Source organism: Stenella coeruleoalba, assembly GCF_951394435.1.
Source record: "Stenella coeruleoalba genome assembly, chromosome: 9".
NCBI lineage: Eukaryota > Metazoa > Chordata > Mammalia > Artiodactyla > Delphinidae > Stenella > Stenella coeruleoalba.
In genome coordinates, this window is record NC_137155.1 from 14,719,293 (window position 1) to 14,734,079 (window position 14,787).

Sequence of the window (14,787 nt, forward strand, 5' to 3'; positions counted from 1 at the left end):
TTTTAATTTAAGGTGAATAATATTCTTAACATATCAAATTTATGATGCCATTTCCAATTTTTCAGTGGACCAAAATCTATAGGTTTGGGGATGGGGGATTTATAAAAAAAAAAAAAATTGTATAGTCAGATAAGTTTTATTTCACACATAAAGTTAATATAATGACATTCTCAGATGTGCTAGGGCTCAGAAAACAAAATAATTAAGTACATATCTTTTTTTTTTTTTCTTTGCGGTTCGCGGGCCTCTCGCTGTTGTGGCCTCTCCCGTTGCGGAGCACAGGCTCTGGACGCGCAGGCTCAGCGGCCATGGCTCACGTGCCCAGCCGCTCTGCGGCATGTGGGATCTTCCCGGACCGGGCCACGAACCCGTGTCCCCTGCATCGGCAGGCGGACTCTCAACCACCGCGCCACCAGGGAAGCCCTCGTATCTTTTAATATAATTATACTAGAGCTTATTCAAATCCCATGTACAAAGTAGTTAAACAATTTATACTTTATTCCTTACCTTTCCTTTTGTTAAAGAGGGCTGGTCGAAGTAATGCCAGTATCTTTTCTAATTTTATGCCTTTAATTTTTTTAAAATCAGGGATGAAGACATCAATAAACTTAGTATTACTTATATTCTCTTCAACATCACAAAACTGAGATATTTGTTGTCTTTCTAGGTATTCTTGGAAACTGTTGAAGTCCAAAATATAATTATAAACTGAAGTTTAATAATCATGCCAGGAAATTAAAATTGATAATATGTTCACAAATAAATTAGAGTTTAGTAAAACAAATAAATATTGAATTTCACATAAAGGTAAGTTATATCTCTCTATCACATCAAAGAATATGTATTTAGGTCCACCTTTATTGAAGCAATCCAAAAATCAGTTACATGAAATCATGTATGTTTGATTTCATGAGAGGATTTTAAGGAGACCAAAATAAAATACGTTAAAAAATTTTTTTCTTTCCTCTATGTAAAGCTTTCCAGATAGTTTCTATTTTTCCTTTTAATTTTGTCTGTGAATCAAGGCTTATTTAGGAATACATTTCATGTTTTCAAATAGATAAGACATTTGGATCATTTTATTATTTATTTCCAACTTTATTGGATTATAATCAGCAAATGCATGCGGTGAGATCTTAATTTTTAAAAATTTGTTAAGGTTTTCTTTGTAAACAAAGCAAATTTATTTGTGGGATTTGAGGTTATATATTCATATTTCATATATTATAGATCATTTATTATACACAATTATGGAATATGTATTTGCCATCCCTATATACCCTTGCTTTTTTGTCTGCTGTGTATTGAGATCTCTGACCGTAAAGTTATTTTTATCCAGTTCTCTTTTGTTTTTCTGGTACTTGTATCTTTATGTAATCTATGTTGTTTGGGACATACATTTTTTGACTACTCTATCTTCTTCATAAATGTTCTCTTATACATCATGTCCTTCTTTATCAAGTTTAACACTTTTAATGTTCAATTCTAATACTTTATTTTTCCTGGCTAATTTTTTTACCATTCCTTTATTTTTTTTATTTTTCTTTGTCTCTTCTAAGTAGAATGTAGATGAGTACAGTTTTTAAAACTTTTTATTTTGAAAAAATATAAATTGGCAGAAAAATTGCAAGATCAGGATAATGAACTTTAGATTCAACAACTGTCAGCATTTTGTCACATTTGTTCTTTCTCTTTCTCTCTCATCCCCCAATGAGAGTGTGTGTGTCTGTGTGTGTGTTTTGGCTTAAGCATTTAAGAATAGACTGCAGATATTTTCACCATTCACCCTCCTAAATACCTCAGGAAAGCTTACACTGATATAAGACTATTATCTCATGAACAGTCCATATTCAAATTTCAGCAATTTTATAATACTCTCCTATCGATAGTAATTTTTCCTAATCCTGGATCATACATTGCATGCAGTTGCCTGAAGTGCCTAGGCTTCTTCAGCCTCTAACAATGGCTCAGTCTTTCTTGTCTTTTCTTTTTAATTTCTTTTTTTTTAACATCTTTATTGGCGTATAATTGCTTTACAATGGTGTGTTAGTTTCTGCTTGATAACAAAGTGAATCAGCTATACATATACATACATCATATCTCCTCCCTCTTGCGTCTTGTCTTTTATGATACTGATATTTTGAAGACTCCAGGCCAGTTGCTTTGTACAATAGGCTCCTCATTTTGGATGGTTTCAAACTATGGAATGGCCCCATAGTTTCCTATCACATTCTGGGTATGATGCTTTGGGAATACCACACCAGTATACATCACAATAGGAGGTACACACTGTCAGTTTTTCCCATTATTGGTGATATTAACATGGCCAGAGTGGTATCCCCCAGTTTTCTCCATTGAAAAGCTACAATTTCCACTTTGTAAATAATAAGAAATCTGAAAGGACACTATTTGAAAATGCATATATTATTCATACAGTGGATTTAGCACCCACTGATGATTTCTGTCTGCATCAATTATTATTATATGGTTTTTAATTTCGTTTGTTTTTGACCTTAACCTGGTAATCTCTATATTTGACAGGGTAGCTAACCTTCTCGTGTTTAGTATAACAGCCATATACCTGACTATATTCCTTCCATCTTTATATCTACTCTTTATTCTACATGAGAGCTTATGTCCTTGATCCTTTAGGTTCTGGTTCTACTTTAAAAAATGGCAGGTGGAAGTTTACAGCACCTGTTAGGCCATGTCTGCAGAAAAAGAGCTGTGAAAACAGATTCCCAGGAAAACATGCTCCCTACCACTTCGTGCTGCCTGCTTGGGTCGATGCTTGGGATAAACACAGGCCAGAGGAAAAGAGGACGTCCATTAAAAGGAAAATACTGCAGACTTTGCAAAATGACAAAAACACATCTCATTCCACCCCAATCCCGCCAAGTGCTTAAATTGTTCATCTTATTACGTGCATATTGAAAAACTGGAGACAACTGCTTCCAAAAGCTGGATGCAGTAGACACCTATCTGAATAACAGCACCAGTGGAACACTGACTCCTCTTATGCCAGCTGTGTTAATAGTGTTTCACAGAATAATTTTTTAAAGAAATGGCTCCAAAATTCTGGTATGAAATCTGGTATCTTTTTGAGCCCAACACTTCCCACCCAAACCTGCTCTCTAACCACTAAGTATCATTTTCCCTTAAAACTCACAGAGTAACTACTACTGTTTACAAAGCCCTTTGTCAGCAGTTGATTTACCCTGTGAGTTGTTCTATCCCACTTCAAACTGGAAATTAATGATATTAGGGTCTCCCTGCTACCTAAAAATTATGACATCGCTAGGGACCAGCAGATGGACCTACTCAAGAAAGGCCACTATAACTTATTAATAAGACAGCAAGGAAAGTTCCAGAGATGCTCAGCCTAAACATGCAATGGAGGTGGGCTACCCAGAAGGGGGAGACACACATCACGAAGCCTCAGGACTCAGCTACTCTGAACTTGGTCCTGCTCACCCCCCTTTCAGACATGGCTCTGTTAATTCATGGGGTGAGCACTGGAGTTTCTGCATCTTCAGAGGAATAGAAGGCACAAATGGCAAGCACATAAAACCAACAGTCTGTAAATGACTTACGTTCACTTTCGTATATTTACAAACCGTTAACAAAAATATGCAACTGTTTAGTTGTTAGCAGTCTCACCACTCACTCACTGCCTTGAGTAAAAGGGCAGAGTACTTTGGTGTCTCTGTAGGACACGGAGAGGCAGAACTGGCATGTGGAGAGACGGGAGAGGGGGCTGGCTTGGGAGGGACTAGGCCTGGTCCCGTTCTACCCCAGGAGGCCAGACTGGTGCGCCCAGCATTAGAGAGACAAATGGGAAATTCTTCCCTTTGTAATCCTCTTGACATAAACTTTGAGGGCAACTCCAGCTTTGTTGAATATATAAAATTTTAGACTGGAAGGAATAGTTGTAGCTTCGACATAAAGATGTTTGTCCTTTTTTTTTTTTTCTTTTTTTTCTTTTTGGCCATGCAGTACAGCATGCAGGAATCCTAGTTCCCTGACCAGGGATCAAACCCGTGACCCCTGCAGTGGAAGCACGGAGTCTTAACCAGATGGACCACCAGGGAAGTCCCTAAAGATGTTTGTCTTTAGATTTGTGATATTTGGACATTACACTCCATTACCTACTAACACATTGTAAACAATTCGTTTCCTGGTCTGGAGCTACCTTTCCCTCTTCTGCTTCATCCCCGAGGACTTGGCCGTCTTCTCGTGGTCATCCCATGGTTCTTTAGATTCTGTCTCAGAATTAGATTCACTTCCATCCCAGGAAGGCCATTTTTCCTTTGCTTGCGATACAACTAGAATATAGCTTAGGCCACTTGTCATAAAAGAAACAAACTCTTCAAAGTCAGGCTACAAAATAAAATAAAATAAAATAATATTATTAGGCTCCCAAAATGGATAGAGTACCATGGTGGCCCCTACCCAAGTCAAGGACATCTTCCCCTTCATGATCACTGGGCAAGAGAAAGTTACACACAATCCTCCTGTTAACAAACACATCTGTGAAGGACAGAAGTTCACAGCTGGCAGGGACTGATCTTAAAGATAGTCTAATAACTACTCTCAAACTGCCGGATGCTTCCAGATCATCTGGAGGGCTTGCTAAAACACAAATTTCTGGTGTCCAGCCCCAGACTCTATGATTCAGTAGGTTTAGGGTGCCCAGGAATTGGATTTTCTCAAAAGTTCCCAGGTGATGCTCATGTAGCTGGTCCAACCCTTTCCCGGGGCCAAGAGAGATTGTCTGAGTGGTGCGGCTAGTTTATAAATGCTGTTCGGTAGAACTTTCTGTGACGACCAGCATGTTCTGTGCTCTCCAGCATATGTAACCACAGCTGCTGAGCACTGAAATGTGGCTACCGCCACTGAGACTCCGAATTTTTAACTTTATTTAATTTTAATGAATTTAAGTTCAGATGGCCACATGTATCTAATGGCTACCATGTTGAACAGTGCATTTCTAGAAGCTACGGCTCCTGACGCCCCCAAGCCATTGCACTTTCTAACACAAAGCACTGCCCCCAGGCAAAAGAGAATCTAAAAAATAACTTGACAGAAAGGATGTACCCTTAGGTAGAGAAAGGATTAAAGCTTTCCTGTGAAGTTTACCACAGGCAGCCTTCAACCTGGGATAAGGACCTACAGGAAAGGCCTGGATATTCATTTCCTGAGGGCTGATGCAGGGAGTCTTAGAGGACATAGCATAAAGAGATCTTCGCTCCAACAAAACACAATCAGTGCATCCACTTTTGCCTGGCTGCCTCTATTTCTACTGGAGATTTCTCCATAGTCCCCATCTTTGGATTAACCAGGATATGGACACCAACAGGGACACCTAGAGCTTACTTGGTTGGTCAGACTCATTCGTCTTTCTATAATGAGGATCCTAAACTTATAGGAATCCACTGTATTTGACAACACAATGGCTTTTTTAACTTCCTTACCTGGTCTGCTATTCGGCTGTAGAAGTACCTCACTTGTTCTTCAGTGAGCATTTTCTTATCCTCTGCTTCTATGACAAATTCTGCATCGATAATCTTCAATTAGAGAGCATGGTCAGGTCCACGTGTGTCGTGGGACCACACAGGTAAAACAAGTCAAGGACATTTGTTTCCTAGGCTTAATAAAGCCCCCAGATTTGAATGCATTTCATGGTTGTGCCTCAGCACAATCCATGGGACACGAGGTTGGAAGAGGCCCCAAAATAAGTAAACAAAGAAGGTCCTTTTCATGCCCCCTAGTATTTAGGTTTTCACGGCTTGAACCAGAGATTCCACAATATTTCTATTATTTAAGTGAATTGTCTCAAGATGAAAAAAGAAAAAAAAATCTAATTGAATTCCAAGAAAGACATCATAGTTTTCTGAATCATTCAAAAGACAGACATTTACAGGTACTTCTTAACCATCTATTTTCAAAATTGTTTTCAGTTTCTTCTTTTAAGGCTTTCCTTGGTTAAGTCTGTAACTCGTCATCTAGTATATCTTATTCTGATGGCAACAAAAATATCCAAATTACAGGGAAGGATAGAATTTAAGATGCAGCCATGCTTTGTCTTAAAATTTTTAAATTTAATGACAAATTCAGTGTGCATGTCACCCAAGTATAGCAATGTATAAAATGGACCATCTGCTTTATAGTAGTTTAATTGTTGCTGCTTTGGCTGAAGAAAGAATGCATGATGGGAAGTTCATCAAGAGATACCCAGCCCATCCTGACATGGTTCCCCATGGGACCTCCTCTGTAGCACATGCAACATTCTTACAAATTTCAATACAATTTTGTTGTTTCAACACAACATCTTTCTTCAGGGGTCAGCAAACCACAGCCCACAGTCAAAACCTGGCCTGCCACCGTTTTTGGAAACAAAGTTTACTGGAACACAGCCATGCCCATTTGTTTATCTACTGTCTAATGCTGCTCTCTCGATATGATGGCAGAGTTAAGCTGCTGTGACAGAGATCACATGACCCACAAACCTGAAAATAGTTACTGTTTGGCTCTTTATAGGAAAAGTCTGCTGACCTTTGGTTTAGAATGCAATTTTGCTCTAAAAATTTTTTATTTGGGCTCTAAAAGCAAAACCTTAAATGCTTCCTCATGTTATCATGTATCTAAAAAGGACCATACGTTTGTGACAACACACAGGGAATAAAGCAAGCTGATGTGAGCTTATACAAGTCTGCACTGCTAACAACTAAACACAAAGAAATCTGTTACAATCCAATGCAAGAACTGTAATTTTTATCATTTATATGGGATGCTGGTAGAGCAGAGTTATTTAAATAAGGATGTTGAATAGGTCTAGCCTTTCTAAGACAAGATATTCAAAGACAAAACATTCATTCAAATGAACCAGAAGTTCATTATATTCTGTTTTTCTCTAAATAACAAGCTTGTCTCCAAATTGAAAATTAAGGGATTGTTTTTTTACAGTTAATTTAAAAATTAATTTTACAATTAATTTAAACTATTCTTGGGAAATATCACTTACTTTTTCTTTAATTTCTTTAACTTTTCTAGCAGTCACAGCATTGGGTTTGATAATGGCAATGCTGTATAGTTGGTCTAGGAAAAAAAATAGAAGAATTTCATTTTCTTGGCACAGACTCTAGAGAATGAAGGATTTGGCAATTAGAAATGTAAACTACTAATGTCCAGTGAATTTTTGTCCATCAACAGCTTTGTTATTATGGCATTGCAACTACCAAAGAGTTTCTACTTAGAATCAAAGTACAGTTCCTATATTTGCATGCAGGAGAAACATTCACAGGAGTTTGTAGTCAGTAGGCCGGAAAAGAAAGAGTAGGTGGGCACTATTTTATTTTATTTTATTTTATTCTATTTTATTCTATTCTATTCTATTCTATTCTATTCTACTCTACTCTACTTTTTCTATTCTATTGCCACATCACACAGCTTGTGGGATCTTAGTTCCCCAACCAGGGATTGAACCCGGGCCCTCAGCAGTGAGAGCACAGAGTCCTACTAACCACTGGACCGCCAGGGAATTCCTGGCACTAGTTATTTTAATACAATTCACGTGCATTAGAATCGCACCCATGATCCATCCAGCTCAGTATCACTAGTGACAACAGTTTCAGTGCAAGCAAACATTACAAACCGATGGCTTTACCATCTATGAATTTATCCACATTTATCTACACATTCTGATGATGAGCTTTTAGTGCAGAATAGCTCACTGAGCAAGCGGTTTGCCTCTGTTCCCTCCAGGGTATGAACACACACTAACACGCCCACTCCGACAATCCAATGAAGGCAGGAAGTTGTTCATCTTAAAGTAAACCAGGAGTGTGGGTCATCAAGGAAGAAATTATTTTTACAAGTTTCTGGAAGATGATGAAGGATGAAATAAGAGGAAACTGCTGTCCAGATTACTCACAGGGCACAGGAGCCCCTGATCGAGGGTAACCTCTGAAGGCAAGGCACAGAGACCAAAGGCAAGGCAAGGGGAGCAAAAGAGATTGCTGCTTTTTTTTTTTTTTTTTTTGCGGTACGTGGGCCTCTCACTGTGTGACCTCTCCCGTTGCGGAGCGCAGGCTCAGCGGCCATGGCTCACGGGCCCAGCCGCTCTGCGGCATGTGGGATCTTCCCGGACCGGGGCACGAACCCGTGTCCCCTGCATCGGCAGGCGGACTCTCAATCACTGTGCCACCAGGGAAGCCCAAGATTGCTTTTTAAGCTGAATCCAGTATCGCACAAATCATCATTGATGCTACCAGTCCTTTATCAATTAACACTGGTGTCACTACCAGCTTTGTGCTGCAAGTGATGCTGTAATGAGTATCCATGTACACAATTTCCCTCACTATTACTTTAAAGTAGATTTACTTACCAACACTTCCATAGCTTGCTTCCCCAGCATCCTCTGAATCTGAGTCTACAAACACAATTTCATGATACTGTGGAAAAGGAATGGAAATAAAACAGTTACATTTTAATACAATAGTGAAAGAGTTTTTAGAAATTTTGTTTTTAATCAATATTTATAATCCAAGGGATAGAAAGTAAAGTGAAAATGTGCCTGCATTTATCTAACACTACTTTTCCCCAACCTTCCCACTAAAATAAAATTAGGAATAAACAGAGTGGGGAGACAATGAGAAATAACGCATATATGTGCTGTATGGAAAATGCTTAAAAACAAAATATTTAAAACTTAAGAGCACAAGGAATAAAATAAGAAAGAAGCAGAGATTAACAAGTAAGAAAGCAATAAACATATAATTATTATGGTAAAGATTGAAAGGGCATTTGTACGCTTCAAGATCCATTCCTGACCACTGCTCTTAGTAAATGAGGAACAGAGGGCTTCCCTGGTGGCACAGTGGTTGGGAGGAACAGAAAGATACTTCCTTAACTTATGAAAAAAAAAAAAAAGCCTTTCTCAAAACAATAGCCAATTTCCTACTATAGAGTAAAACACTAGGAAGGATGGGGGATTCTTAATTTCTGGAGAAGTCCTGAAAGTGCTTCTGTGATTCTGTAAACAACCTGAAAGGTTTATATATTTACATATATACATTTCAGGGGCAAGAGATTTGCAGAATTTCAGATTCTCAATGGAATATAGACCCAAAAATGTTTGGAAATAACTACACTGAAAGCATTCACTCCTATTATAGTCAGGAATAAGATAATTATGCCAGCTATGACTTCAAAGTGACCTGCCTTGTATTTATTGGACCTGCCCTGACAAACAGGGCAGCTACTAACCACATAATGCTGTATTTGAGCACCTGAAATGAGGTTAGTCCAAATTAAGATGCGCTATAAATGAAAAATACACAGCACATTCCAAAGATTTAGTTTAAAAAAATAAATCTGGAATACCTTATTTTTTACATTGAGTACATATACTTTTAAACATTTTATTGATGTATAGTTGATATACAATGTTGTGTTTAATTTCTGCTGTACATCAAAGTGACTCAGTTATACATATATATATATAACATTATTTTTTCATATTCTTTTCCATTATGGTTTATCATAGGATATTGAGTATAGATCTCTGTGCTATTCAGTGGGACCTTGTTGTGTATCCATTCTATATATAATAGTTTGTATCTGCTAATCCCAAGCTCCCAATCCTTCCCTCCCCCCAACCCCTTGGCAACCACAAGTCTGTTCTCTGTGTCTGTGAGTCTGTTTTTGTTTCGTAGATATGTTTATTTATGTCATATTTTAGGTTATACATATAAGTGATACCATATGCTATTAGTCTTTCTCTTTCTGACTTACTTCACTTAGTATGAAAATCTCTAGTTGCTGCAAATGGCATTAATTCATTCTTTTTTAATGGCTGAGTAGTATTCCACTGTATATATGTACCACATCTTCTTTATTCATTCATCTGTCAGTGGACATTTAGGTTGTTTTCATGTCTTGGCTATTGTAAATAGTGCTGCAGTGAACATAGGGGTGCATGTATCTTTTTGAATTATAGTTGTGTCTGGGTATATGCCCAGGAGTGGGAGTGCTGGATCATATGGTAGCTCTTTTTAAGGAACCTCCATACTGTTTTCCCCAGTGGCTGCACCAATTTACATTCCTACCAACAGTGTAGGAGGGTTCCCTTTTCTCCACACCCTCAACAGCATTTATTATTTGTAGATTTTTTTAATGATCACCATTCTGTCCAGCGTGAGGTGGTATCTTATTGTAGTTTTGATTTGCATTTCTCTAGTAATCCAAAAGCTGAGCATCTTTTCAGGTGCCTGCTAGCCCTCTATGTGTCTTATTTGGAGACATGTCCATTTAGGTCTTCTGCCCATTTTTTGACTGGGTTGTTTGTTTTTTGTTATTAAACTGTAGGAGCTGTTTGTATATTTTGGAAATTAAGCCCTTGCTGGTCACATCATTTGCAAATATTTTCTCCCAGTCCATAGGTTGTCTTTTCGTTTTGTTTATGGTTTCCTTTGCTGTGCAAAAGCTTATAAGTTATATTGAGTACATCTTTGAATGGCAATCTTTTTAATATACTGGATGTAAGAAAAGATGTTTTAAAAGTTAATTTCACCTGTTTCTTTTTTTATTGTTTTCAATTGACTAGTAGGATATTATAAATTACGTATGTGGCTCACATCGTGGCTTGTATTTTATTACTATTACTGCGCTAGACAAGGCAAGTGATAAGAAAACTAAATAATAGAAGTGTCCAACAAAACGGAGTAATATAAAATAAACATAAGATATTAATAAATTTCTTACATACCCACTATTATTCATTAAAACAGGATGTCATTCTGCAAGAACAACAATAAAGCCACAGTACAGCGCACACGTAGAGAAAGCTGGGTACAGTATAGCAATTAGAAGAATGTGTTTAAAAGTCGTTCTGCCTGACTTCAAATGCTGCTTTTACCTCCTACTAGTTGCCTGTTTCTAAGGAAAGGACATAATGTTTTTAAGCCTGTCTTATCGTTCATAAATACTTCATAAGGTTTCTCCAGGTTCATATTCGAGATGACAACATAGAAGGCTCCTGAACTCACTTCCTCCCTCAGACATACCAAACCTACAGCTGCTTGTGGAACAGTTCCCAACTGAGCGACTCCTACATATCAGACAAATGAGAAAAGAACACCTACCGAATCGGGTAGGAGAGGCTGGGTCACGGTTTCGCCATAAACTCCATCTCCGGCACAGCAACATACAATTGAGAGGGAACTCACAACTCCCAGCATCTCCCTGAGGACTGAAGGGCTTGAACCCAACATCTAGTGACCTCAGTTTTAAGACTTCCAACTGAGAGATGGGGCCCCCAAATGCCTGGCTGTAAAAGCCCTGAGGCTTGCATCCAGACTATAGTAAACTGAGCTCTTAACAGGCTTGGCTTGTGCTGGACTCCCTGTGGCTGTCCCCCCAGGGCTCAATGCAGGGGCCTATTTGCAAATCTGATAAGCTATAGCCTGAGGGTCAGGCTTCTAATTTAACACAGGTCTAGGGCTGACAGCAATCCTTTCCAGAGACCAGGGAAGCCAGCAGGGGCCATCTTCATGCTCTCCCTCTGCCCCGCTCCAGGTCACTAGTGTCTTTGTGAAGATAGCCTGTGTGCACATCTGGTACCCTGGCTTTTGTGGCTGTTACTCCAAGGACACAGCACTTGATAGCCCGGCTCTGGCCCCCAGCAGGGCTGGTGTCCCTGGGTTCAGTAGAACCAGCAATGGATAAACCATCCAGACAGAAAATCAGTAAAGAAACATTGGACATGTTAGACTAGATGGATTAAACAGATATATCCCGAACATTCTATCCAAAAGCAGCAGAATACACATTCTTCTCAAGCACACATGGAACGTTCTCCAGGACAGATCATATGTTAGGCCACAAAACATTTAAGTAGACTGAAATCATATCAAGCATCTTTTCTAACCACAATGGTCTGGAACTAGAAATCAATTAAAAGAAGACAACTGGAAAATTCACAATGTGGAGATTAAATAACATGCTACTGAGCAACCAGTGGGTCAAATTAGAAATCAAAAGAGACATAAAAAAAAAATCTAGGGCTTCCCTGGTGGCGCAGTGGTTGAGAGTCTGCTTGCCGATGCAGGGGACACGGGTTCGTGCCCCGGTCTGGGAAGATCCCACATGCCGCGGAGCGTTTGGGCCCGTGAGCCATGGCCGCTGGGCCTGCGCGTCCGGAGCCTGTGCTCCGGAACGGGAGAGGCCACGACAGTGAGAGGCCCGCGTACCAAAAAAAAAAAAAAAATCTAGAGATGAGTGAAAATGGAATTACAGCATACCTAAACTTATGGGATGTAACAAAAGTGTTCTAAGAGTGAAGTTCATAGCCTATATTAAGAAAAGAGAAGGATCTCAAATAAACAACCTAACTTTACACTTTAAGACACTAGAAAAAACAAACCAAAAAAAATGAAGCCAAAGTCAGCAGATGAAAGAAATAAAGATCAGAGCAGAAATAAATAAAAGAGAGACTAAAAAGACAATAGAAAAAAATCAATGAAACTAAGAGCTGGTTTTTGAAAAAATAAACAAAACAGAACTTTAGCTAGACTGTGAGGAAAAAAAAAGAGAGAGAAGACTCCAATAAATAAAATTGGACATGAAAGAGGAGACATTATAACTGAGAAAACTCCAATAAATAAAATTGGAAATGAAAGAGGAGACATTATAACTGATACCACAGAAACACAAAGGATCTTAAGAGACTATTATGACCAGCTATGAAATTGCTCTCTCAAAAAGTTATCTGCCCTCCCATGATCATTGCACCATTATTTACAGTAGCCAAGATATGGAAGCAATCTAAGTGTCCATTCATGGATGAATGGATAAATATACTATATATATATATATATATACATGATGAAATACTATTCCTCCATAAAAAAGGAGGAAATCTTGCCACTTGTGACAACATGGATGGAGCTTGAGGGCATTAATGTTACGTGAAATAAGTCAGAGAAAGATAAATACTGCATAATCTCTCTTATATGTGGAATCTGGAAAAAATAACTCATAGGCACAGAGAACAGAATGGTAGCTGCCAGAGACGGAGGGTGATGAGTAAGGGAATTGGGTGAAGGAGGTCAAAAGATACAACTTCCAGTTATAAGATAAATAAGTTCTGTGGGTGTAATATACAGCATGGTGACTATAGGTAATAACGTGTATTGTATATTTTGGAAGTTGCTAAAAGAGTAGATCTTAAAATTTATCATGAAAAAATTTTTCAGAAAAAATTAACTATGTGACATGAAATGTTAACTAAGTGTAGTAATCATTTCCCAGTATACACATATATCAAATCATTATGTTGTATACCTTAAACTAATAAAATGTTAGTTGTCAATGATATCGATAAAAGTGGGATGTAAAAGATTAAATGAGGATATCTTTCTGAAAATCTTAGCAAACAGTAAGTCCACAATAATTCCTAGTTACTATAATTTTCAAAAAGAAGTAGGGGGAGTGGGAAGAGGGAGGGAGGAAGGGAGAGAAAGGAAGGGTGAAGATTCCCTGAAAAACAACCTGAAAATGTCCTTGGGTGAGAAAAATCACTATTGTAAATGTAAATTCCCCATATTTGTCATTTGTCAGTTTTCCATCAAAATGTTCATTTTTTTTTTCCTTAATACTTTTAAAGTACTTTGTACACACTATGGATATTAGCACGTTGATACACAATGCAAGCTTCTCTCCAAGTTTGCTGCTTTCCTTTTAGATTTTATTCAAACTTTTAAATAATCAAATCTATCAATTTTTTCTTTTTTGATATCTCTGCTTTATACTATACTTACGAGGCCTTTCTCAACCTATGACAAGATAAATGTTTTCCAATATTTTCTTCTAATATTTCATGCTTTGTTTCAACATATTCAGCTCTTTAATTCATCTGAAATTTGTTTATGTATATGAGGAAATAATACAAATCTCTTATACAAATAGTTAACCCAATATTACTAAGTTTGTTTTGTGAGTTTTTTATCCTTTCCTGATTTAAACTGATGCTTTTTTATAGTAAATACTTAATACAAGCTTGAGCCTATACCTTCTCATTATTTCTATTCTTCAGTATTTCTCAGCTAGTCTCTATTTTTTGTTTCTTGTTTTTGTTGTTTGTTGTTTTGTGTGCATGTGTGTGTGTTTAAATAACACCAACCACTCCTATTTATCTGCCTATATTTCTGATCACGTTCCTATATGGCTTACTTTCTTATGCTATTATGTTCATATCTCTACATGCTTTATGGTTCATTTCTGAATTTTAAAATATTTTATTATTACACAGGTAATACATTTCACACCCATAGGATCTTATTCTAAGCATCCTATTAAATAATACTCTATTTTTCATTTGTCAGTCTATCTTGACCCTCTTTCCATATCAATAAACAGAGCTAGAAGATACTAAATAATATTCCACTGTTTGAATTTGTATAATTTATGACATAAGTTACAGACATTTATGTCATCTATTCATTGTTGCTAGGCATTTAGGTTAATTCCAAATTTTTAATAACACAGACAACACTGAAATAAACATCGTTTTCTATATTTGTTTCATTATTTTCTTAAGGAAAATTATTGGAGTGTAATTGCTCGGTCAAAGGATACATGTGTTTTTTAAGGCCTTTGATTCATATTGCCAAAATACTTCCCAAGAAAGGTTGCACCATTTAGACACCTAGATAGCTATAAAACTAGGGGAAATGCTTTAGGAAAACAAACCAAAAAAAGACATAATGCATCTTTTTTTAAAACTAA

General features: G+C 37.5%; 2 protein-coding genes across 3 annotated transcripts in view; one reads left to right on the forward strand and one right to left on the reverse strand.

Annotated features, from left to right (window-relative positions):
* PNPLA8 (patatin like domain 8, phospholipase A2) overlaps nt 1-14,787 on the forward strand; it is a 134,657-nt gene that overhangs the window by 14,002 nt on the left and 105,868 nt on the right. The window lies entirely within an intron of this gene.
* NME8 (NME/NM23 family member 8) overlaps nt 1-14,787 on the reverse strand; it is a gene marked incomplete at its 5' end in the record, with an annotated part of 28,355 nt that overhangs the window by 6,691 nt on the left and 6,877 nt on the right. Inside the window, 5 exons of the mRNA XM_079931633.1 lie at nt 508-680; nt 4,193-4,380; nt 5,475-5,567; nt 7,025-7,098; nt 8,387-8,453. Coding sequence (XP_079787759.1) covers nt 508-680; nt 4,193-4,380; nt 5,475-5,567; nt 7,025-7,098; nt 8,387-8,453 — 595 coding nt within the window. The remainder of the gene's footprint in view (nt 1-507; nt 681-4,192; nt 4,381-5,474; nt 5,568-7,024; nt 7,099-8,386; nt 8,454-14,787) is intronic.